This window comes from Cheilinus undulatus, linkage group 13 (assembly GCF_018320785.1).
Source record: "Cheilinus undulatus linkage group 13, ASM1832078v1, whole genome shotgun sequence".
Taxonomy (NCBI): Eukaryota; Metazoa; Chordata; class Actinopteri; order Labriformes; family Labridae; genus Cheilinus; species Cheilinus undulatus.
In genome coordinates, this window is record NC_054877.1 from 38377884 (window position 1) to 38403956 (window position 26073).

At 39.4% G+C, this 26073-nt stretch overlaps 1 protein-coding gene across 4 annotated transcripts; it reads left to right on the top strand.

Moving 5' to 3' along the window:
• Positions 1 to 1101: 1101 nt before the first annotated feature.
• xirp1 (xin actin binding repeat containing 1) lies at positions 1102 to 25342 on the top strand. Of its 4 annotated transcripts, XM_041803894.1 has the most exons (9): positions 1102 to 1144; positions 1724 to 1870; positions 3293 to 3347; positions 3448 to 3750; positions 5291 to 5369; positions 15618 to 15769; positions 15984 to 16025; positions 19823 to 24280; positions 24708 to 25342. In XM_041803894.1, exons 2-9 carry the CDS (start codon positions 1746 to 1748, stop codon positions 24708 to 24710), a joined length of 5217 nt encoding a protein of 1738 aa, XP_041659828.1. In that variant the 5' UTR covers positions 1102 to 1144; positions 1724 to 1745; the 3' UTR covers positions 24711 to 25342. The 4 variants fall into 4 exon arrangements, with proteins under 4 accessions (XP_041659828.1, XP_041659829.1, XP_041659830.1 ...); XM_041803895.1 differs by lacking the exon at positions 1724 to 1870 and having other exon boundaries at positions 1108 to 1144; XM_041803896.1 differs by lacking the exons at positions 1102 to 1144; positions 1724 to 1870; positions 3293 to 3347; positions 3448 to 3750; positions 5291 to 5369 and adding an exon at positions 8260 to 8382.
• The last annotated feature ends 731 nt before the right edge of the window (positions 25343 to 26073 follow it).

Below are 26073 nucleotides of genomic sequence, written 5' to 3' on the forward strand. Positions count from 1 at the left end.
GTGCAAGGACTTCCAGCTAAAAACAGGGCTAACATCTACACCAGCCAACCCAACTACTAACACAAAGACAAAAATATGATACATCTCACCCTCAGTTTAATGGTTGCAATTAAAGAAAGAGACACATTCTCCTTTCTTTTGCCACATTCTACTTGTGTGAGATTGATTTTCTTTGGATATCAGTGTACTGTATGCTTTTGTGTTGATGTGTGTGGTGATGGGTGGGAGGCTTGGAACAGCTTTTATCCACTAAAGGGGGCCAGGCAGAAAAAGTGAGAGGGTTCTGGCTGCAAACCTTACATCTCTGATAGCCACTCTCATAGACTGTTCATGTGAGACAACATATACCTCAGAAAAAGAGTGCTGTATTTCCAGTTTTAGATTTTATTAAATTTTATTAGATTTTTTAAAAACTTTATTCATAAACAAAGTCTGGCAGTTACATTCATGCAGTTACTAAATTGCTAAAACTACAGACTAAGAAGAGGTCTTCCCCAGAATTAAATTATGCATAGACCTGCTTTACAAGTAGATACAAACGATAGGTCACTTCAGCTTGGTTAGCTTTAGCTAAAGATGACATAGCTATAGTCAAACTTTAGCTTTTTACTTTGCATTTACACTCGGGAAATTATGAAAGTAACACTCATATGGCAGGATTATCTTATGAGCAAGACTTTTCTCACCACAAAGTGTATTTCCAGAATAATCCCAAAATCCATGGACAAAACTCCAAAGGCTTTTGTCAGTGGAAACAGCACAATGCTAACTTCTGGGTTGGCCATGAAAATACGTCACACCTGCAGCACTCTGTTGCTTTCCATAAAACAACTACAAGGGTAAAAAAATTTGATTTATACGTATGTATTAACACATTTCATTACCATTTAGGGATATAAAACAGGTGTCAGCTTTAATATTAAATAGCAACAGGTTGAAGGATACTAAAAATGATTTTCATAAATTCTTGTTAATGAAAGTGTGTTTGATACTAAGGTATCAGATCTCAGCGGAAGCTTGAGATCACAAGGTGTGAGAGGACTTTGGTCAGTGGAAATTGCCGTGTCTTGTGAGAGATGCTCCTAAACCACAATTCAGACACAGAGACAGGGATGCACAGGTGACTCCTGCTTCTTCTCCTCAGGTACTATTATTTATTTGACTTATTAGTAATGCAGACCGTGCAGTATAACCTGAATTATAAAGCCGTTATTGTTGCTGCTTTGTAGCTTAATAGCCTTTTACCTAGATTAGTTTATGAGATATTTTAAAGACTAACTTCTCTATTCAGTATTAAGATCATTGGATGTTTTTATTTCTATGAACTATCAAAGTCATTTGCAGTGGTGTGATCTTATATTGATATCTCCATGAGGGCACACAGTCTATCTGAGGCTCAGATTTGTGCAGGAGAGAGCAGCCATTCATAAACATTAACCGAGTCATATGACTGTCAGCCTGACAATCTGTTACATAACTCAGATCCTTAAAGCCTTATGAGGATCTCAGAGAGGGAACAAATATACACTTTTTTGTAAAGAAACATTTGTAAGATATTGTGTAAAGTTTTGTTTACAATTGTTTTTGTGTTTCCTGATCCCTTGTGGTGGTTGTTGTGATAGTTAGATATTCATATGCATGCTTGTGTTTGTATGTCAAAGCACTCTGTAAAGCCATGTTTGCAATGTAAATAAAGATAATATAATATGACATCTATGTGTAGCTGCTGAAAGAGCATTTGTGTCATGGAGACGTTTGGTCTGAGGAGGACCCAATCCCTGAGGAGTCTCTCTGGGGGTGGCGAGAGATCATGGGTGATGTCAGCCTCCACCCGCTGGGAGAGGAAGTCGGTGACTCAGCTGGTGCAACAGTAAGACCTGCTAAATTTACCCGTGATACACATTCACAGACAGTCCTATCTACTTTTAGAGACCATGCAGAATCACGTTCATCCTTTGTCATTTGGAACTGATCAATAAACTGAGAAAATCTAGAAAAACAGGCTTTTGTACACCATCTCATGTCTTTTCACACCAATCTGCAAAATTAAAGAACTATTTATATCAATTAAAATGAAATGCAAGTCCACCATATGTTTACAGTTTGAGGATACTTGCATTCTTGTTGTGGCTACTGGCATTCATGTTAGTGTTGTCGCATTTGTCTCTTGATTGATGAAATTCATGTTGCGGCTGTCATGTCTGTTGGCATTAATTTGTTTGGCTACTTGCACTAGTGTTGCAGCGATTTGCACTCTTGCTGTGGCTACTGGTATTCGGATTGTGGCTCCTTGCATTTATGTTGCAGCTACTAGAATTTGGGTTGTGGCTACTTGCATTCGTGATGTGGATACAAGCACCTGTGCAGCAGCTACTTGCATAGTCACTACATGCATTCATGTTGTAAATTTTTGCACCTATTTTGCAGCTACCTGCATTTGTGTTGTGGATACTTGCATTCTTGTTGTGGCAACTTTCTTTTGTGTTGCAGCTCCTTGCATTTATGTTGTCGTAACCTGCATTCGTGCACGCACGTTGGTGCTACTGTCATTCTTGTCTGTGTTGTTGCATTTGAGTTGCAGCTGTTTGTATTTGTTTTGGCTAATGACTCCACTAATGTGGTTTTTTTTTACTCTTGCATTTGTGTTGCAGCTACTTGCATTGGCATTACAGTTATTTACATTTGTGTTGCAAGGCAATATGATGATGTTGTGTATTTGTGTTTGAGCTGCTTGCGTTTGTGTGTTTGGCTAATAGAATTGAGGTTGTCGTTGTCATGTGTTTTGGCATTTGTTTTGTGGCTACCTACATTCTTGTTGTCCCCTCTTACAATTTTGTGATTTTTTTGCATTGGGGTCACGTCTATTTTTATTGGGTTGCAACTGTTTGCATTCATGTGGTGACCTGCATTATGTTGGGGCTACTTGCATTCCTTGTTTCTGTTTATGCAAAATGTTTTGGATATGCAATTTTTCTGACACATCCAACTGACTGTATCATAGAGATGATGAGAGAAATATTTATGACCTTCCCAAAATTTTTTCAAATGTTCATACTCACTTTTTCTAATCTGTTTAATGATACCAAATGCATATCTCTTTATTTGAGGAACTCATAAAGAGAAGTATCCCTAGCTTTGAGTGTTGCATTAACTGCATACATTAAGTGCAAAAAAGGCTACACAAAGCAAGTAAATAGTATTGAGCTGAGATTTGAATGTTTCATTTAGACATTTTTTGATTATTTTAACTGTCACCGTGTGTATGAATATCTTAATAAATGTGTTTACACAGATACCAAAGCTGTTCACACTTGACCAGCATTGAAAAAGGGGACCATAAACTTCAGGTACTGTATAATTTTCTTATTTCCAATTGAGCTGTAGATGTGATAACTGCTGAAGCATCACATCATCTAAAACTATACAGAAAATTTCCTCTTCTTTTAGAGTTCAGAGGGCACTGTGGAGAGTAGATGGCGGAGGTCAGAGGGCAGGGAGAGCATCTCTCTGTGGGCGTCTGGAGGGAGCTCAAAACTCTGGAGGAGTCGCTCCATGGAAGTACTCCCTCAGAAAGAGTCTTCAGGCACCAAAGCTCTGTGTGCTCTGTTTGAGTCCAAAGTCTCTCTGCAAGAAAGCTTCAGCAGCTCTCAACTCAACTCAACACCTGCTAACAGCAGTAAGATGGGGAAAGAGGGCCCCCTGCAGGACTGGAGAGGCTACAACACCCCTTTAAAGGATACAAACAATCAGGTGTGTGCAATAATAAATACATGTCATTATTTCCAGTATGGAAATGATGACAGCATAGCTACGTTAGCCTTAGCAACATTAGCTTTAGCAAACATAGCTAAAGCTTATTTAGCTATGTAGAAAATGTCACAATGTAACTTACAAAGCTGCTTTGAGAGCTTTAGCGTTAGCTTCGTTGCTTTGGACAAGGTGGCAACTGTAAAGAGTAGGACCGGGGCCAACCATAATACTTCTCCTTGGACTGATGGTGTGTGTAGTCAAAGACAGCAGTGTCGCAGGTCTAAGTGGTTGTGGGAAAGCGCTGGGTTGGAGGTTTATTGCCTGTTTTTGAAAGATCTCTGGTGGACCTTTAATGAAGCCCAAACAAATTACTTTGCCACTCTCCACAGGATGTTTCCTGTCATATTTAAAACATGCCACTATCCAACCCATTTTAAAGAAGGCCAGTTTAGATCCATCTCTACTCATGAATTATAGACCGGTATCCCAACTTCCTTTATTATCTAAACTCCTGGAGAAAACAGTGGCAAATCAATTGAGAGCTTGGTTGGGGAAAACACAATATATATGACACGTTTCAGTCTAGCTTTAGAAAAAAGCACTCTACTGAGACCGCTCTTTCGAGGGTGTCAAATGACATTTTAATGTTTTGTGATACAGAGGATTGTACAGTGTTGGTTCTCCTTGATATTAGCTCTGCTTTTGTATAATGTTAAATAGGCTTCATGATTGGGTTGGCATTTCAGTAACAGAATGAGCGTGGTTTTCTTTCTAACAGAACATTTTCACTGAGTATTATTGTGTCTCTGAGTCCTCTCCACTGTCATGTGGGGTACCACAGGGCTCTGTCCTGGGACCCTTGCTTTTTCTCTCTTTATCTGCTGCCCCTTGGAAAAATTATACAGAGTTTTAACATAAAATATCATCGATATGCAGGTGATTTACAACTCATTTTCACATTCAAGTCCAGTGAAGCTTCAAAGCTGTCCAGCCTGCTTGAGTGTATACACTTTATAAAGCCCTGGAAGGCCGACAGTTGTTTACAGCTATGATATTAGCTCCTATTTTATACTATACAGTTGTTATATTGCGGTCATGTGGGGATTTCATAATCATCACTTTTATTATCTGTATTTTTTATTTTTGTAAACCACTTTGTGACTGTTGTCTGTGAAAAGTGCTGTACAAAATAAACTTTACTTACTAACCTACTTGGTATCCTTGGAGAAGTTTCATATTTAAACAATAGATCTTAACCTCCTTCGTCCCAGCATCCTCATATGAGGGCATTATATTTTGAGATTCCCTGCACTATTACTCTTAATTTTACTGAAATTAGACCTGTTGCATTCATCTGTGGACAATCTGTCTACCATCATGTGTTCACAAAAGCACAGTATAATCATCAGAGTCTGTTTAAGATGACTAACCAAAATGCACTACAGCCAATCCTGAGTCAAAAATGTTTAATGACTGAAACATTTTAAAGATCCAAAATGTGACAAAAACACTGATATGCTCATGTGTTGTTTATCCACAGAGAAACTCCCAGGAGGACGGAGGAAAGGTCATGAATGGACTGCCAGAATCTTACGACAGATCATCCCGATATTCACACGGTGAGCAGCGGGACTCGATTTTATGCCGAGTCACTGAGATCTAAGAAGAACAGGTGGATGTGAGCCAGGGTTTCCCCAAAGACATGAGATCACTGCTTTATTTAGGTGCCATGTTTCACAATCAGCCCTCATAAGTCACACAACTATTGAACTTTGAGAGATAAGACATTAGACTTTAACTTGAACTTTATGTTCTCTGTGGTGATGTGAAACAGGTGTGTATGCTGAGATGTTTATCCCTCAGTGAGTGCTGACATATCCATCATATAAAATAAATCCAGATGAAGTTACAGCAGAGTAAAAATGTTCGAATCAAAGCCTCTGGTCTCAGAGTATCTCTGTTTATCCTGACAGAGCTGCGCGTTCTCTGTCTCTGTGGTATAACGGCTAAATAAAGACGAGGATGAAGCGTGTAAAAGCATAACTATGTGTTGGGTTTAAAGCTTAAGATAGGACTGAGTCTGTCTTTGACGGCTCTGAGCGTGACGCAGACCTTGGCCCTCTGAGCTCTGCCTCCATGTGTCCTGTAAGTGATATGGCTGCAGTGTATTGTAGCTGACGTTTTGACCTCATGATGAATCTGGAGTGAGTAAGACACAGTAGGAATGTGAGCGGACATCTACGGTGAGGATTACTATCAAAAATAAAGAAACGCTTTACTCATCACAGATAAAAATATCCATTTGATGTTAGATTTCCTGAAACATCTTAAAAGCAGTCAATGAAATGATAGTTATTATGGTATTTGTTTTTCAAATTGCAATATTGAACACTATTATTATAATTTATTGCTATCATTATAGACCTCTGATAGAGCATATGTTGTTATTGAGCTATTATTATTATTATTTTATTTTGCATCATTATTCTTCCTATTATTCATTACTATTATTATAGACCCGTTTGACTGAATATTATCATTGAGCTATAATAATAATAATAATAATAGTAATAATATCATAGTAGTAATAATAATTATAATAATAACAATAACAGTTGTTATCATAATATAATATAATAAGTTGTTTTACTTTTATAACAATTTTCACTAATAATATTATTATTGCCATTTCATCACATTATTTTTATTTCATAACAATATTTTTTATATCACAACTAAACTCGCAACTAATAATGATGCAAGTTATATATAACAAACCAGCAATATACAGCTGACCATCCTGTCTTTTTTAATGGATGTATTTTTTTTTTAATTTATTACATTTTTCCTTTTCTTCATTTTTGTTATTTTTCAGTTTACTTAATTATTCTTATTAATACTACTACTATTACTACTCCTACTAATAATAATTAGTATTATTGTTGTTGTTATTATTTTTATTATTATTATTATTTATTTATTTTTATTATCCTTTTTTTAGCTCCCCTTTTTTTCAAATTTATTTTCGCCTCACGGCTTCTTAACAGTCCCAGGACAATGCTTTACTATTCTCAGTCCTCCCTGGCTCCTCCGTTGTCACCATCATCAAACAGAAGGTGAGACGTAAGAATGAAAAAAGGAATAGAAAGAAAGGAATACCTATGATAATATTTACTAAAACATAATAATATCATATTGATGATTGGAAATAAGGATGACTGACAAAATGTCTGTGGATCAGACCCCCTCCAGCTGAGGCTGAGAGCTGTTCAAATAAATGGACCCTCCACAGGGTCTGGGTGCAACTAAAGTAGGGTTACCTCACATATTATTAAAAACTGTATTCTTCCTGTAGATTACAGGAACTGCAACAAGAGAGAGAGGAGGACAAAGAATAGAGAGGAAAGAAAGAGGTGTTTTTCTTTATCCTTGCACGTCTTCAACTGGTTGTTGAAGTATTTCTTAAAAAAGAAAAAAAAAATGTAACTATTACCAGTATTTTTTTTGTAGGTAATCAGTTATTCACAAAGGTAAATATCACATTATACACCACTAGAAAGCTCTGATTCACACAATCTAAATCCAGTCAGTTTTTTAGTTCTAAACATGATAACATCCATAAAAATCTATCAGCTGTTTGTTATGATTTCAGTTTAGCAGCTGTTGCTCTCAATAGTTCACTGTATTTGCCATAATAATGTGTTTTACCCCAGGCAATTAATGTTGTATAGAAAAATGTCTGCCTACCTTTGGTCTATTTTTAGATCTCCAGTTTTAAAAAAGCTGCAGTTCTCCTTAAAACCGGTGTAAAATCTTCATTTCCTGTTCTGTTGTTATCTGCTTTAAACCTGAACAAGTCAAGGTTTCATGCTTTAGTCCAGCTGAGTTTTTATAGCTAAAACCTCCCAGCTACAGTCATCTACAGGCCTCTATTTCACAATACAAATTTAGATGGGAAAAAACAACCCTAACCCTTACACAGCAGCCACTACAGTGAATCTGGCAGTTTGGGCAGAAACTTGAGAGTGTAAACTTTCTGAATACACCTTGTTTGTGTTTGGACTCCAAATGATTCAAACACAGCAGTCAATTTAATTCAGGTATTCCTGGATAGGCATTTTTGATTAATTTTACCCAGAAATTTAAGGGGTTAAGCATCTGGGCCATCATTAACCAGGATAACTCTTTTGGTCTGGTCTTTGAGCATATTGAAGCAGCTTTAAGACAATAACATGAAAAGTCTCGTTTTGCCCTAATAAGTGCCACACTTTACCAAACTAGGACTTTCAGTGAGTGTATTTTTATTACATTGTCCACTACCCACTGACACACATCCAGGTCCCACCCAGAGCCCGTTATAGTGGGTGACAATGTATCTGTGGGAATGGGAGGCGGAGGGGTCCCCCACTGACTAACACAGGAGATTGACTCAGCCGGGCAGCAGCACCCTCCCAAAATAGCCAAAGTCCTCCAGCGGGGCAGCGGGCTGGGCTCTGATAAAAATCAGCTGTCACCGAGGCCGCAGGACGAGTTCAGTCAGAGAGAGAGGAGAGAGAGCGAGAGTAGATCACAGAGAGCTGAAGAGACACAGAGGAGATACAGGGAGCGACAGCCACGCCGGATGGTGATTTAGTGAGTATAATGACAAAAAAACCACCTTTACGGAGATATGAGGTGTGAATGTGTAGTTTTAAAAGACTGGCACTACTGTATGTTAATTACTGAGAAAATACTATTTATAATCTTTATAATGTATTCATTTAATCTGAAGAGTTCTAGCCCTAGAATTAACAGGATGAACTGCTTGAATGGATGGCTCTTGATGGCACTATGAAGTGTTTAATTTGTTTTTATCTCCATGACTTTAAAACTGTCTTTGTATACTAGTTGTCAATAGAGTTAGGACACCAGAATTTAAACTTTGATAAAATTTTAGCAGAATTAAACATTATGTACACCTGTTTGAAAAGTTTTTGGCATCCTAATCTGGCTGATTTTTTTTTCTATATGTTCTTCTCTTTCTCTCACGGCAGCTTTAAAGCCAGAAAATGATTTAAGATCTGAAGTATTTTAAAGCTTTGATTCTTTTTGAACATGTCGTATGGAGAAATATTTGAGTATGGGACATTTTGTCAACCTCACTTCTCAGTGAGGGCCACATTGTGCTTCATAAACGACAATAAGAAGCAAACAGACTAGTAATTCATCACTGAGCAAAGAAATCTCTTAAGTAGGGGCACAAAATATGGACTTTTTAAAGGTTTAACCTTTTCAAGTGACGTCAGAGTTGGGCAAATTGTCCTAAGTGTGTCGCTGCCATCTTCATTCAGTCTTAAGTGGAGATCAGGTTACATCCCTTTATCCTCAGAAATGTCTGGAATGAGAGGTCGGATATTAGCTTTCCTATTTTATCATCAAATGAGTGATGGCATATTTTAAAAATAAAGCACTTTGTCAGTCATACGAGCAATAAGAGGGATCTGATTTTTGTTTTATTGTAGTGTGATGGATTTGAGGCCTCAAACAGACTTCTGATGTGCAGGTTTACATTAAAACTGTAAATGTCTGCAGGAAAAAGACCATCTTAGGTTATAAAAGGATAAATCAAATCATTAACCAACAAAGTTAGACTGGCAAGGCCAATAAGATGATGAATACTCTGTCTTAACTGGAAATCCATTTTCAGGCCTTTATCCTCAGAAGTTTCTGGAATAGGAGGTCCAACATTAGCTGCCCTTTCATCATCAACCATAACATTAGATTTTAAAAGTCTACCTCTAGTTGTGCATGTATTGTATGTCTATTGTAGTGTGATGTATTTATTTGTGGGTCAGAGGCCCTGCAGCCTTTCAGCACGCAGGTTTTCATTACCGTCTGTGAATGTGGCTACGATCTCCAACAGCTGATGGTGGTGAAGGTAGTGGTGGTGGAGAAAAAATACCAACTGCATCTCACCATCATTTGTACAGCTGCCCACGGCCCAAAATGCCCCCACATTACTGCTCCGCTAATAGCTCTTCTTCATTCCTGCAGAGTGAATACAGATCAAAGAGCTGTCGGTGGAAAAATGCCTCTAGGAGTGCTTTTGAGACGCTTTCAATTTAGTAACCACTGTTTTTTTCCACGTCAGCTACAGTGTGCTGGTGTTTGGCCGTGACAAGTGATGAAGTTGACCCCTCAGTTGAGGCGGTGAGGACTCATTCTGCCTGCTCATCCAGCTATGAAAATGCTTTAAGTCCGGACTCGTGAGAGGCGCCGGCCTGCTGGTCGGTCCTTTTGTCCTGCGAGGGCTTAGTGTGTGAAAGAGCGAGGTGTGCGCTCAAATCTGGACATTAGTTACAGTTGGACGGACGCTGCAGCACACTGGACTGTTGACCTCCAGCGATACTGTTCACTTGGTGTTGAAATATCTCACAGTTTTGTAACATCTGTCTTTCAGTAATCATCTGCAGTATTTAAAGCTCCTGTGAGGATTTTTAGCTGGCTATAAAACAGACTCATATTTATAGTGATGCCTCATTAAGAGCTACAAAAACAAAAAAAGACAAACAGCAACAAGATCATGATTTCTATATCCTCATTTTCACTGTTTTAAAATGCTGCTGCAGGGTAGGTGTCAGATTAGGTTGGTGACACTAGGCAACTAAAAAGCTTTAATTACTAAAACTCAACTGAGTGGTACAGTTCACTGTGAAATGAAAGCAAGTTGAGTTTTTTGGCACATGTAGAGGATGAGATCAGCAAAGAGATAAAAGGCTTTTGTGGATTATAATCAGCTAATGTAACTGAGTGGCCTCTTTGTGTGCTTTTTTATGAGTTTTTAAAATGTAGTTCTACTTTAAAGCCCCTATAAGTGGTTTTCCCTAGTTATAAAACAAACTGCAATTGTAAATGCCACATCTTTGTGACTAAGTAGGGCAAACAAGCACATTAGTGACAACATTTTAATTTTGTAAGGTTGATATTAAAGTCTGAAACTGCTGCAGCGGGGTAGGTGTCAGATAGAGGGAGTTACTCGCTGCAGAAACAGATGCTTTAAACAGTCAAATAATATGTTTTAGTGTCAGCAGAAAGCTGGGTCAGATTTTCTTTTCATGTCATTAAAGTCAAATTAATGTGGAAGAGAATTAAGGCCATGGGTAAAAGAAAAAATAATGCTGTGTTGGCAAGAAAAAGGTTGAAATGATAACAGTGACAGTAAAGTCAAAATTTGGATAATAAAATGAGAAATGTTGAGAATAAGTGAAAAGGAATAAGTTGAAATTTTGTAAATAAAGTTGAATTTTTTGAGAAAAAAGTCTGAATTTGGTTTGCAAACTATACGTTTGCAACCAAATGTCTGTTCGGGGAAACCAAAAAAGAATGAATAGGAATGGAGGAAAGTTAGTTCTTTGCTGCAATTCTTGTCAGCAGATTTCTAGACACATTTACAAAAAAGTGATTTTTACCACCGTTTCACAGATTTACCTGACGTGGAGGTGATTAATATATATATGAAAAACTCAGTCCTGCAGACCTCCTGGTGTTATTTAGTCAGATGAGGTGAGTCTTAGAGCTTGTACTGAGCTAGGTGGCCAGCTGAGCCCCTTTAACATTTAAAAAAATTTTGTTTTGTCACAAACATGCTTTCAACCAAAACGGTGATGTACTATCAACTTTGTGGGGGGGAGTAATTGAGAGAGGATGAGCTGTTCTCAAACAAGCCTGTGCTACGAAATGGCTCTTTAATGTGAGCCACTGTAGCTAGCTTCCACTTGAGTGCCAGTTTCCTTTCCCTCCTTTGTCACTATTTGATCCGCGTTTAAAAAGCCAAACTGTTACCAAATGAAGAGCTGTTTGGGAGCCAGCTCTACTAAGCTGAGCCAAATGATCTGGATCTCTTAAAAGAGATGGATTTCCTGTCACAATGAGCGAGGCTGGAGTTTGGAGAGACAGGCATCAGCTAAGGAAAAACCGATAAGATCAGAGTTTAATGCACTAAACTCTGACAAATCTGTACTGAATCCAGCTGGACCACTTTGTTGAAACAGATCATACATAAGCGTTATGTGACACCCCTCCTCCAGGCTTTAGACTTTAACTTATTTTTATTTTCGCCGGAATATTTCACTACATATGGGTCACAAAAGTAGCCTAATAACTATAAATGTTTAAACTTTCAGACTTTGAACACTTGGCATAGTCCTAAACACACTTTTCAACTTTGTTCATCTCATTGTATTTCAAGCAAATTCTCAATTTTTGTCCTTTTTCCTTGTCGTTTTGACTTTATTCTCAAAGTGCACGGCATTATGTTTTTCTTAACACATGGCCCTAATCCTCTTTCGTAAGTTTTACATGTACAGGACAAAAGCAGCAAAGAGGTGACACTGACTGTTGTGTCCACAGGGGGCACCAAAGTCAACATGAGCTGAAAGTTCCTCACAGGAGCTTTAAGTATATTTTCAGGGAAGTCTTTATCTTTACTCAAAAATTTAAACTGCATCTACTGCTGAGTTTTCAACCTGCACATAGAGGATAAATAATATTTTAGGTGTTCATATCAGGCAAGATTGTTTCATACCATGTCTTAGTGCGATTACTCCCCCGTTGGCTCTTTTCTCATTAGTACTCGTTACATGCTTGAGAGCAATGCCTATGTTACATGTGGAGAAGTCCATTCTGTAGGCTTCTATAGATGTTTATATTGTCTTAAGACAAAAATGACCTTTGTTTGACTTCTACATCTGCTGTGCAGCTTGGAGGGGGAAATTAGTCAGTGCTTTGCGGATAAAACATTTTCTTAAAGACAGGAAACATTTAGCATTGCCTTTACAACTCACTGACAAGCTACCCAGTACTTGGGTCAAGCTGCGTTCACATCAACCGCGTACCATATCCATGTCCACAGTAATTGTATGTGAGACCACCTCTTGAAGAGGCCTTAGGCAGGAAATTTAATTTTTACACTCTTTGTAAGCATCATTATCAAACATTAAATGTCTAGTCTTAAGCAGATGTGAGGATTTTTCAGCTTGTGTGGTTTGTGGCCCCCCTTAGATAAGTGTGAAGCCCCCCTTTAAAACTCTGGTGATCTGGATTTAGTCGTTCTTAAAAGTTTGTACCTGGATCAGGTCTTATGTGGATTTTCTTGAATGACAAGGATAAAGTGAGCTAGATTAAGGATTCTTTTGGGGAGAGACAAATTGCATTATCAATCTGGATCAGCTTTATCCTGATAAAACCTTTACCAGGCCATGAACTGCTGCAACGTAAAACAAGGTGAAATACGCTCTCAAGGCCGAGATCATTTCCATGCTTTCCACAGGGTCAGGCTCTCACATTCCTGCGGTCAGGTGTTGACGGTTTGACGGCACAGAGCTCACACAAACAATGTGCAAACAATCTGTGTAACTCCAGCTGAGCTAGCAGTTGCTGTTTTTTTTTTTTCTTCTTGGGCGTCATGCTCGGTCCGCGGTATGCAGTTTGGTGAGGGTCCCAGGCAGCAGGCTGGCTGTGTGGGCCTGTTTGGGATCAAAGCCTTCATAAACAGACTGGGCTGTTACAATGTTTGTGTTTAACACTGTAAATCACACGTAGATTCAGTTCATTAATTAACAAGGCCTCAAATATGCTGGAAACCACAGAGAGGAGAACAAATGTGGGTCTTATTGTAGATAAGAATGAACAGGAGTGATAAGAAAGTTTCCAGCATCACTATAAATAAACACCACCAACATCACTATAAATAGACACCGTCTTATCATTAAAGTTGTTGGTGACTTTAAACACTCTGCTTGAGTTGTACTTACAACATCCACAAAGATTAACCGGCAAAAGTGCATTTAAAGGTTTATTGTATTTCAGTCTTTATAATTAGTGATGGGAATTCTGGTGTAGTCAGTATTACAGTTTATTTGCCCCCTCTCAGCAAAAATAACTGGCTTTTTAAAGTCCCTGTAAAGTAATAAAACAATCTTGATTTTAGGTTTGTAGTATGACAGGCCACTGTGTTATGAACCACTAGGCCAACTTTCAGTCATGAAAACATCTCTAAGATTATAAAAATAAGCTTCAAAATCATGAAACACAAGGCTGTAAAATCTGCCTGAGGATAATGTGGGTGTGTAGGTGGAATGAGCTGAAGCCACGCCCACTCAGGAGAAACACGATCCTCTAAGATTTGAAAAAATGCTTCTGATCAGAGCACAGCTGCCTGGCTCTGTGCCAGAGCAGAGGGAGAGGAGTTGGGGATTAAATTTACTGTTTTCTGGTACAAATCTCTCTATTAAGATACTTTTAATGACCTGTAGGCCACCGTAGATGATAAATTGCTGACCAAAAACATGCAACTGACAACTAAAGCCTGTACAAAGATGAACTGCTCTGTGATTGCAGCATCAGGGGGGCGTGGTTATTCCCCATTAAGACTGGTGATGTCATGGGCTCCTATATTTGCCTTGCTCAAATAAAACCAAGCCAGGAAAGAGCTGTTCTAACGGTCCAAATAAAAAGTTCAGTCACACATAGATCTCAGTGTTTTCAAAAAATGTTTACAGCAACCTTATTCAAACATAGCTAGTGTGTTAAGGCACAAAGTTTGGATTTCACTATACAGGGACTTTAAAGACCAAAAATGTCTCTTTACCCTCTCTATAATTAAACAAATCTAACAATATTTTCACCTAAGATGGTACGCACATATTTCAAGTTTTTTAACATGATTATGACAAACTTCATAATGTCCAGAAACCATCATTTCACATTTAAATGTGGTGTTAAATCACTGAAACATCATTATTGTTTATTCTCCTATGACCCTGCATGTACATATGAGGACATTACATTTTGTCTTTCCTACAACACAGTTTTAATTTCTGCTGCTAGAATTATTTAGATAATTATCCAGAGTGTCCAGTGAAGTATAAAAATCTGCTGTGTGTCTATCATGTATTATTGATCAATAATGGCTGACGGGTGGATTTCTGTTAAAATGGTTACATCATTTCTGATAAAACTGTTGCAATATTGACTATTTTTAGGGTTGATTTAATAGCTATAGGGATATAAAGATGAAAAATTCCATAAAAACCATACCTTTTTTGAATTTATTTGTCTTTTTGGGGCCAGATAGGAAGCTTTGGGGGGCCTGTTATTGCTTTAGGGCCACCAGTTGATGATCAATATCATAGACAGCCATCAACATGGATACCACTGTAAAAATAAGAGATTTATGAATGTAAGGTGGCATTAGATCTGCTCAATGCATCGAATGAAGAAGAATTTAATAGTTGGGAAGTGTCAGGACGAAGTGATCAGTCTTGGGAAGATTTCAGATGTGACAGATCACGATCTCTGTCTATGGTTAATCAGCTGTTCATGTCTGTGGTTAAATAGCTACTTTCGAGCAAAAATCAAAATTCTCTGTCTCTTATAATGACGCTTGGCGTTAGTTCATGCAAGACATGGTATATATACGCCCAGTCGTGATCAGCTGGCGGCCAACTGATCCCACTAATCGCCTCCCAGCTCCCACAGCCAATCACAGCTCTTTCTCTCAACACAGTGGGTTTTTTAAACATGACGTACTTTTCACTAATGCCTGCTTGCTTCAATGCTGATGCATCAAGCTGCTGCTGGCAAAGCTTAACCTCCTCCACCCCAGCCTCCTCCTTTATAGCATAAAGCTTGCACCCTCATATTTAGAGTCCTGCTACTATGGATTAATTGCTATTGCATCATATCATATTGTATCCTGATTTATTCTGGCAATTCCAGCTGTATTGGACTTGTGTACAAACTATTTGTTACCATAGGCATCATATCTAGCAAAAGTTTCTGATAGATTTGCTGTTTGGTTTACAGTATTTTTTTTAATTCTGTTTCAGATGACAAATACGCTCCATCACTGACTCAGGGGGGCTCCCCATCAAGACTAAGCAGAGACAGGATATCTTTGTCGTCGTCTGTGAGAGACCGATCAGCTCTGTATCTGTCGAGAACAGCAGCAGCAGACTCCACAGGAGGCTCCACACACACGGTGAGTTCCTGACATACCAGGCATTCCTCCACAGACACTGAGGTCCTGGGCCTCATCACAGAATGACCGCTATGCTCTGCCACAATACATGACACTCAACATTCAACAATAAATCTGTCACACACTCTTAATTTAAAACACCTGTGCAGAAATAAAATGTAACTTCTCATTCATTATGATCTGAATCTGAAATTCTGTCTCTGGTGTTTAACAGGAAGTCATCAACACTCAAGTCAAGAGGACTAAAACCACAAAGGTATTAGATAGTTTTACTAGCATCATTTACTTAAGTGTGTGTTTGCTGTGCAACTGACTATTATTCTGAACAAATATTAACCTGTGACCTTCAACGTTAAAAATACGGTGACAGAAACATGTTAACAATTCCAAAAGAGCCTCGAAACAGATGGATTTCTTACTTGTGGTCTCTAAATTACTAAAAAAAAAAAAAAACATTTGTTCCAGGCTTGACCTAAATGTTGAAGTTAAATATATTGTATCTGAACAACCAGGCACAATGTCATCAAGGAGGGAAAGTGAACTAACAGCTAGAGCTGACCCCCATAAGCAGTACCGTTCTCTTACGTAGAATTTGAAACTCTTAGCCAAACCACAAACTGTATATAAGAAGACAGGGCAATGGTCGACTGTCACAGGGGTATTTTGGCTTACAACAGAACAAGACTGAGGACCGCTGTCAACCTTAATACACAGTATACAGGCTCAACTAAAAATTCTGAACATATAATCCACGTGAAACCAACACCCATAACAATGGTAGCAATCAAAGGTCTTATGTCAAATCAAGTCAAACTTAATGTATATACAATACCTTAAAAGTAATCATGTAATAGTAGACATGTAAAAAGATTTCAGCACTGTAAATTGTCTAAAATCAATAAATAAATCCTTTAGGTGGCTGATTCCTTGTAAATATCGTCACGTAAATTGTCAGCCCAAAGGCTCGTTTGTGCTCTACGTTTGAAACAGATGCGGATGGAGCTTTCTGTAGTTAATTTCTTACGTATATTGCCTGTTCTCTAAAAGCTTAAAGATACAAATCAAATGTTGAATATAATGTTGCTGTGTGGAGCAATGTAGCTTAAAGTTCAGCCAGAGCAGCAAAACATAATGAAGAAAAATCAGTTGAAAAATGAGGAAACTTGATTGAACTTTCTGATTGAATTTGTCTTTAAAGGCTAATGCAGCTACTGGCCTTTTACAGACACATAAACGGCTTGTTCTGAGAAGGACTGACACAGAGCAGTTTTTAGACATGCAAAAATCCTACACTGGAGTGTTTTTTCAACAACAAACCTCACAGACATGTTTTGGGGACCTCTGAGACCAATATAAACTTGCCTTGAAAGGGTAAAATATGCCTCTTTAATTTAAGGTGTTTTGAGTATTTCGTTAGAAACTACAAACCTACATATGATGGAAGCCAACCTGGGCCCGAATACAGACAACTATAGCAAAAAAGCTGGGTGTAGGATGGACAGAGAGGCAACCACAGAGTTGAGCAGGCTGTGAGACAGCAGTATATACTTGATTTATTTTGTAAAAATGCACTGACCTATTTTTGTATGAACCTAGAGCATAAATGAGCCTTAGTATGTGAGCCAGAAGCACATCGGTTGCAGTAGGGAAGCCGCTGAAAACAAATATTTCGTTGTCTATTTTGCCCCAGTGTGGAAAACCTAGAGGCTGCCACTATATTTTTTTTTCCGTATGACGTACAATCCAAGAAAATGCCATTATAAGAAGGCACTACTTTACACAAAAGAGGCATCATTTAAGATAGATACAGCAGCTAGTAAAGGTGTCTAAGCTAACATTTTTGTGTGCATGCTAACAGCTTAACATTGTCTAACTCACCATTCACAAGTCAAAACTTTTGTAGCTTTAGGATTTCTGCCTCCTTTGTTTCTAACTTAGATGAGTCAAATATACTTTGGTTTATACTACATCATAGAGGTGCCAGAAAAAATGGATTCACAACTGAATCGCAACAGTTAATTTCTATGATTCTGAAGTCATTCAAATTAGTCAAAAATTGATATTTTTAAAAAGACTTTTTTACATCCTGGGTGTATTTCAACTGCAGACAAGTTTTTCCCTCCGTGTGCAGTCTCAGACTCAGATGCTGCTGTAGGTGTATGCCTGCTAGCTGTGCTGTTAGCACTAGCAGCGCTAGCTCTTAGTGACAGTAATGTCTAAAATACTGCCAGCACTGTCTACAGAGCCATGAGTACTCAGCCAGTCCTGCTTTTCCAAAAGAAAAGTTTTAAGACTCACTGTGGATTCTACAGTCCCAGGTATGAGGAAGCCTGACTCGACGTATCTGCTTACTATATAAACTAATGTAGCCTACTTTAGGACCAGTTCATATGCCTAATTCACATCATACAGACACATTCACCTGGACACACAGGTCATAGACAATAATAAAAGAATCTATCTATCAGTCCTAGGTTAGCAACCGTAACTATACATTATGGTGTACTGAAGCGGTGAGCTTATGAGACCTACAAATCGGACAGCCAATACTCCAAATCTTTAGAGTGTGGTGTTGAATTTTTCACTTTCACAAAGCCAAAAACTGAGAGGAGAGATGTCAGATATAAATAAAATGGTGTGGACAACTGAAACTGCATGCAGCAATTTAGTTTAGTTAGCTAATGGCTAATGTTAACACATGTGTAGTAAAAGCTAACTCAACGTTAGCCTAAAATTATGATCATTTTTGAAGTTACTCTGCTGTATAAGAGTAATGTTGTTTGGGTCACATATTTCTGTCAGAGTTCTGAACGGTCACAGACCATAATTAACAAGTCTGGTAGAAAACCTGAGCTGATGGTTTCCTGTTACAGCCTGAGCAAATATGATAATCAAAGTGCTGTATGGCAAAAAGGGGAATAAAATTGATATAAAGTCCCAATAAAAGATAAGAGCACAAACAAATACTGAATAAAATGAAATGGGAATAAATCAGCTGAAAAAGATTTAAAGCAAAAATTAAACCATTAAAGTATTTTAAAAAAGAACTGATGCCAATTAGATTATGATCTAACATGTCAGAAATTGATAACTTGACAGATGGATTTGTTTCACACATTCATCTGGAAAACCTTCCATAGACAGTGTTTAGGAAAGGGCAGAGCCTTGAAAAAAAACTCAGAGGGTGACTGGATGAACGTTCTGTCTGTCACATCTTTACGGGCCAATCAAAGCAATGTAACACGTGATGTAGCCGCTACGGATGGGCGCCGCTACTGAGAGGTATGCTTCATATAGAAATACATAACCATGGTGACTGTAGACTTTTTTCATTTTTGAAAAGACAACAACTCAGTGCTGTTCTTTGTTCTTCTTTTAGCAAAGACATGTCTCAAGTTCTGATAAAACTGACGCTATAGCAGCACCCAAGATGGATTTGCCAGTGAGAAACATGGAAATAGGTGTATCCATCTGCTTTGCAATGCTAAGAAATCTAACGTTTTTTTTGAGATGGTAGATCACAAAAGACCAATTACACTTTTTATCTTTTAATATTAACACAGTAAAGATATTTTTTTCAGCAGGAATGCAAAAGCCACTGTGTTGAACTCAGTCAAAACTAAAGAGACAAAAGAGAAAGCTATTTCCAGGGAAAATAATAAAACAATCCTTACAAAAAAGCTGAAAAATATAAATAAACACAACTTAAATCTGATGATATAGTTCTTATCTGTGCTAGATCATATAGGCCATCATTTTAGATAAGCTTATATTATAAAAGTTTTTTTCTAACAGGTGAAGAAATAGTATTAATGGAAGTGATAAGAAGGTGTCTAGGTGTGTGATGTCTACCTACTAACAGCTTTGAAGTGTTTTGATAACCTTGGTGTAGCAGAAGATGATTTGCTGTGAAAAACAACAAGCGAGCATACAGAAAGGTAAAGTATGGCTTCATTTGTTAAAATGCATGCCAGCTACCAAACTATTCAATTAATCTGTTTTTAACTACTGAAACCTAAATGTATGTTACTACCATCTGTCTTTCATTTAAAGATGGCTGAAGCAGCCAGGAAAGTCACAGTCTCACCATCATCTCATGATGACGAAGACCTGCCTCCACCCCCTCCTCCAATACCACCAAGACCCCTCGACTATGAAGGGCCTTCAGAGCTTTGTGGCCTTCCTGTCCCTCCACCCAAAGAAACCTTCTCTGGGTTCTACCAGCAGCGGCAGAAAAGTGAGCTGAAGAGGCTCTTTAAGCACATCCACCCAGACCTACGGGCAAATCTTGATGTTGCGGTGGATGACGAGATACTGAAGGCAGTTCAGTCGGAAAACCCTCAGGCGGAATCAGGTTACCAAGGTGAAGTCCAGTCCATGAGGTGGATCTTTGAGAACTGGACCCTGGACAACATTGGGGATCCTCATGAAACCAAGAAGCTTTTGTCTGATGAGGAGTTAAAAGGTGGAGATGTCAGAGGTACCTCCTCTATGTTTGAGCACATTGACAGCACCCAACAAATGTCAACTAAAAGACAGACTTCAGTACGTGGAGATGTGAGAACGTCAATGTGGCTGTTTGAGACTCAGCCCTTAGACTCTCTAAGCAAATCCAAAACAGAAGAAGGTGAACTGGTTGAAGCAGTGCTGAAGGAACCAGTGCAGACGGGAGACGTGAGGGGAACGCGGATGCTTTTTGAGTCTAAACCTTTGAGTGACTTGGGACGTTGCAACTCCATCGAGGACCACAGCTTCCTCAAACTGAAATCTGAGCTCCAGGAGCAGAAAGGAGACGTCCAAAAGACTGTTAAACTCTTCCAGGCAGAACCCTGCTGTGCTATCAGAGACAACAGTGGCAACATCCATGAGATCAAATCTATCTGCAGGGAGGAAATCAACAGCAGCAATATCAGCACTGCCCGCTGGCTTTTTGAAACACAGCCACTGGACCTGATCAATAAGGGAACTGATGGGGTGAAAATAATCCGAGGTATATCTCTAGAAGAAGGCAACAGAGGAGGAGTTGACCAGAAGAGGTGGATGTTTGAAACTCAGTCTTTTGACACGATAACAGAAGTTGTTGGAGAGGACAACTTTAAAGGGACATTGGCTGAATGCGCAGAAGAGGCGGACGTCGACAGCAAGAGAAAGCTCTTTGAAATGCAACCCTTGGCAGCTCTGAAAGGAGACTCTGAGGAAAAGTCTCTGGAAAAAGAAGCAGTTATTGGCGGAGATGTTAAGACTTCTCTGTGGCTTTTTGAAACTCAACCCATGGAGTCTCTTAATGATAGCTACGAAGTTGGGCATTTGAAGAAAATCACTCTTTCAGCTAATGAACAAGGAGAAGTAAAAGGCAAAAAACAAATATTTGAGAGTGCAAGCATGCAGAAAAGCACTTTGTTCAAGGAGCAAGAGATTGAAAAAGGTGATGTAAAAGGATTCAAACATCTCTTTGAAACGATTCCTCTGAGCAAAATTGCACACTCTGACGAGGAATCTATCGAGAAGGTAAAAGTTATCGAAGCAGGAGACGTACAAGGCAATAAGGCAACATTTGAGATGACTCCCTTATATGCGATAAAGGACAGCTCTGGTAACCTCCATAAAGTCACAACAGTCAGCCGAGAAGAACTAATCAAAGGAAAAGTCCAAAACTATAAGTGGATGTTTGAGACAAAACCTTTAGACAAGCTTACAGAGGGGAAAGAAAACGTTGAAGTTATCAAAGGCATCACAAGACACGAGGATACAATGGGTGACGTCAAGATGGCAAAGTGGCTTTTTGAGACTCAGACCATAGACGGTATCCACTCAAAGTTCAACCAGACAGAGCAGAGCACTGAGGAGGAACATCCTAAAGGTGACGTTAAGACCTGTAAATGGTTGTTTGAGACACAACCAATGGACATTTTGTATGAGAAATCTGACAAAGTACATGAGAAAGAGACCATTGACAACGCCAATGTGAAGTCCATTACTTGGCTTTTTGAATCACAGCCTCTTGACAGCATCAGAGATGGTGAAGAATACAATCTGAAGCTCTGCAGCACCATTAAAGACTCCATCAAATCAGGGGCCGGTGTTCAAACAGTTAAACATCTGTTTGAAACAGAAACCTTGGGTAGCACTAGAAAGGGTGCCAATCGTGAACGTGACGTGAGACGTGTCAGCCAGGTCAACTTTCAGTCAGGGGATGTCTCAAAAGTCAAGGAACTTTTTGAGTCCCAGTCTCTGGATGAAATAGGATCAGAAATGGTGACAACATCCGATCAGCAGAGTCAAGATCAGCAGGTTGAAAAAGGTTCAGTTCATACATTTACTTGGATGTTTGAGAACTGTCCCATGAACCAGATCAACAAGGACAAAACTGATGCAAACGTTCAGAAAGTCAGTGGTGCAGAGAGTGGTGATGTCCGGAACAAAAAGTTCATATTTGAAACCTCCTCTCTGGACAAAATCCAGGACCAACCCCTTGAACAGGTGTCAAGTTCCACTGAACAACCTGTGAGCAATGTTGATGTAAAGTCAAGCACCATGATGTTTGAGTCCCTGCCACTGTATGCCATCAGAGACAAAGAAGGCCAGTTTCATGAAGTTACAACAGTGAAAAAAGAAGAGGTACTGAGCGGTGATGTGAGAGGAGCAAGGTGGATGTTCGAGACAAAACCCCTTGATGCTATCAAGGCAGAGAATGAAGTCTATGTGATCCGAGCTGTCACCCAGGAGGATGTCAAGAAAGGGGATGTCAAATCAGCAAGATGGAAGTTTGAGACTCAACCTTTGGACTCCCTTACCAGCCGAGACGAGCCCTCTGTCAAAGTCACAGAAGACTTAGGAAGTAGTAATGTTCAGCTTAATAAACAGATATTTGAATCTGAACAGGCAAGCAAGAAGTTTGTGCGAATGGTTAGTGTCACTGATGTCCAGCAAGGGGATGTCAGGACCTCCACCTGGCTCTTCGAGAATCAGCCTATTGACAGTCTGAAAGGGGAACCTCAGGAGGAAGGTCCAGTAAAAACAGTCCACAGGGAAGACAGTCAGAAAGGAGATGTCAAACGCTGCACTTGGCTGTTTGAATCGCAGCCTCTTGATAAAATCAAGGAGTCTGAGGGGACTTCAGTGCAAAGTACAGGGGAGGAGATACCAAAAGCTGATGTAAAGTGCACCACCTGGCTTTTTGAGACCACTCCACTGGATAAAATCACTGCCAGCAGTGTTTCTGACACCCTGTCCTATCTGTATCATATGAATTATGTTCACTCAAGTGGCATTGTAATAGAAGCAAATGAGAGCAATAATGTTAACATGGCAAAGTATGTGCTTCAAAGTGAAGAAGGTGTTCAAATTCAGAAAGAAGATGTTGTTGGGGGGAACATCAGAAACATCATGCTACAACTCATACTCAAACCGACTCTTAAGCCCCAGGTTAGACTTCTCAGAGAAGTGGAGAAGGGGAAAGTCAACACCACAGTGGTAGAATTCCCCGTCTACCAGTCATCCATGATGATCAAACTGGAGAGAGACCAGAGAGTACAAAGCATTATCCAGATGATCGAGGAAATGCTTGTTCAAGATAAGGGTTTGAAAAAGGGAATCATAATGCAAGAGACTAAAGAGGGACAGGCTGAGATGTCAGTTTATTCACTTATCTGCAATTATGAAGCTAAAACTGAAAGTCACGTTATAGAAAAGGGAGATGTAAAGTCTACGATTGGAAGTCTTTTAGCTACTGCCAATAGTCAGAAGACTACTACATCCTGTAGAGTGGACGAAACTGAAAAAGGAAATGTGAATTTGTACAAAAGTTGCATTGAGAAAGGAGATCTGCACTATTTGAAAAGCCTCCATGAAGAGGCATTGGGAGATGAAGTTGATCACAGCACTACGGCGGAGGAACACATTAAAATAGTTCAAGGTGATGTGAAGGAAGCAAAGAGAAGTCTCTGCCAGCAAAAAGACCAAGCAGAACGAACCATTTCTGATGTTTTGCCAGGGGATGTAAAGAATACTAAAAAGGTGTTTTCATCAGAGTGCTCAATCATTGTTGAAAGCTGCATCCCAAAGGAGGAAATAATCCCTGGGGACATCTCAACTGCAAAGCAACAACTTGCAGAAAAGCAGCCTGTCGTTGTAGAAAAAGAGGACATTGTCGCTGGTGATATCAAGGCAACAATGCAGTCACTGGAACGTGCAAAGCAGCAGAGTATGTGTGTTGAGCGGGAGATCATTAAACCTGGAACTATCTATGACATGGACTTGTCAGCAGAAGCTCCTGTAGAGGAAAGCAGCCATGTTCAAAAAGAGGTCATTATATCTGGAGATGTGAAAGCAGCCAAAAAGTCCTTGGAAATGGCCAAACAGCAAAGCATGCATGTGGAACGTGAAGTGGTTGTCCCCGGGAAAATATACAATCTCAATGTCACCGCACAAGAGCAGAGCACTTCAACAATGGCGCAGTCTACGTGTTCCTCTTCCTCCAGAAGCCAACAAGTCAAGACAAGCAAATCAAAGGTCAGTGCTTCAGGGAAAGCTAAGGAAAGCTCCTGTGAGGCTAGTCAACAGAGAGCAGTTATAGTCAGTAATTGTGCACAAGTATCACTGCCAGCTTTTGTAAGTTATGAGTGTAATGGACAGAGTGCAGAAGATGAGACAGAAGAAGTTATCAGAGGAGATGTGAAGGCAGCTATTAGGTCTCTGCAGAGCGCAGCCACAGAGCTAAAGCCTCTAGATAAAGAAGATATTGTAAGAGGTAATGTCCAATTGGCTCTGCAATCTCTTGAAAAGTCAAGTGTAAATGTGTCCAAAGGAGACTATAAAGCTGCAATGATATACAGGAATTCAGGAAGGGCTTGTTCAGGGAGGAGCGAGACTAATCACAGTCAGTGTGTTGTGGTGTCTGTACCTCCATCTGACACAAAACTGTCTCCTTCAATTTCAGTAACCTATGAAGGACAACCCACCATAACATCACAGAATTCATCACCCAACCTCGTAGCAAATGGATACTCTAATTCATCCAGTCCTGAGGGTGTATCGCCACCTCCAATCCCTCAAAAGACAAGTGGGAAAGTGCAAGTGCAGAGGCCAGCTTTACCGCCGAAGCCACAGTGGACTAAATCAGTAGTTGTGGAAGAACCAAGTACTTCAGGTTCTGCTCCCGAGGTCGCTTTCCCCATGAAAAGCAGCATGCAAAGTAAACAAGGTATACAGCTACCTGCACCCTCAACAGCCACACTTCAAGAAACCACGAGACATGGCAAAATAAGTAAAGTAACTGTGTTTGAACCCTTGAAACAAGACAGTGTGGATTCAAACCAAAAATTGGAACACTTACCACTGGATGCCAAGGCTCAGGAAATTAAGATAGAGAAAACATTTACAGAGAGCAAATCAGATGGACAAGTAATGAAAGGGGACTGTGACGTAGAAATGGAGAAGAATGTAATTCAGAAAATCAATGCAGCTGAGGAGATACAAATGTGTATGAAGAAATATGCAGAAGAAGGTAAACATGAAATGAATGCAGGCTTGCAGACTGCTTTGAGGAACTTTGAGCGGACAGACACTCACACTCTGGACAAAAGAACCCTGTCACTGTCCAAGAAGACCAAACAAAACCATGATGATAGAAGTGACCAAAAACAATCTAATAAAGCTAATCCTCAACACCAATCAGACCCCAAACCTTTGGAGAAACATCCTAACGTTGAAGCCAAAAGTCCAGCCTATGAATGCCATGCACAGCAAAAAGACATCACTGAAAAGCAACCCAATCTTGAGGCTAAGGTTGTTTTAAGAGAAAAGAAAGTAAAGGAGACTGATGATGAAAGACGGCAAAGGCTTTCTGTCCACAAGGAGGAGATCATGAAAGGAAACGTGAAAGCAGCAATGGAAATCTTTGAAAATCTGAGAAAACGAGAGGAACTTAAAGGAATCCTGAGTCAAGTGCAGGAGATAGAAAGTGAGACCAGCAATGCAGACGTTAGCTCTATGAAGACGATATATGACAACGTACCTACCTGGATGGATAGAAATGTACATCAGAGAAAAGCTGAGGAAAAGAAAGTAGAAATTGAGCCACAGGAAGATGATCTAGAGAGTATCTCCTCAGTCGAGACTGCGTTCGAAGATCTGGAAAAGGCAAGCAAAGAGATTATGAATCTGAAGGAGCAAACGTTGGCAAAACTTCTTGACATCGAAGAGTCAATTAAAAAGGCTTTGTACTCTGTCTCCAATCTGAAATCTGAAGCAGACATTGTAGGGTTGTCAGGGCTCTTTGATGAATCTTTGAAATCAGAGCAAAA

Coding starts and splice junctions, on each gene's coding strand:
- xirp1 (XM_041803894.1), top strand. CDS start 1,746: ATGGAGACGTTTGGTCTGAGGAGGACCCAATCCCTGAGGAGTCTCTCT. Junction 3,348..3,447: donor AAGGGGACCATAAACTTCAG/GTACTGTATAAT, acceptor CTCTTCTTTTAG/AGTTCAGAGGGCACTGTGGA. Junction 5,370..15,617: donor ATCATCCCGATATTCACACG/GTGAGCAGCGGG, acceptor ATTCTGTTTCAG/ATGACAAATACGCTCCATCA.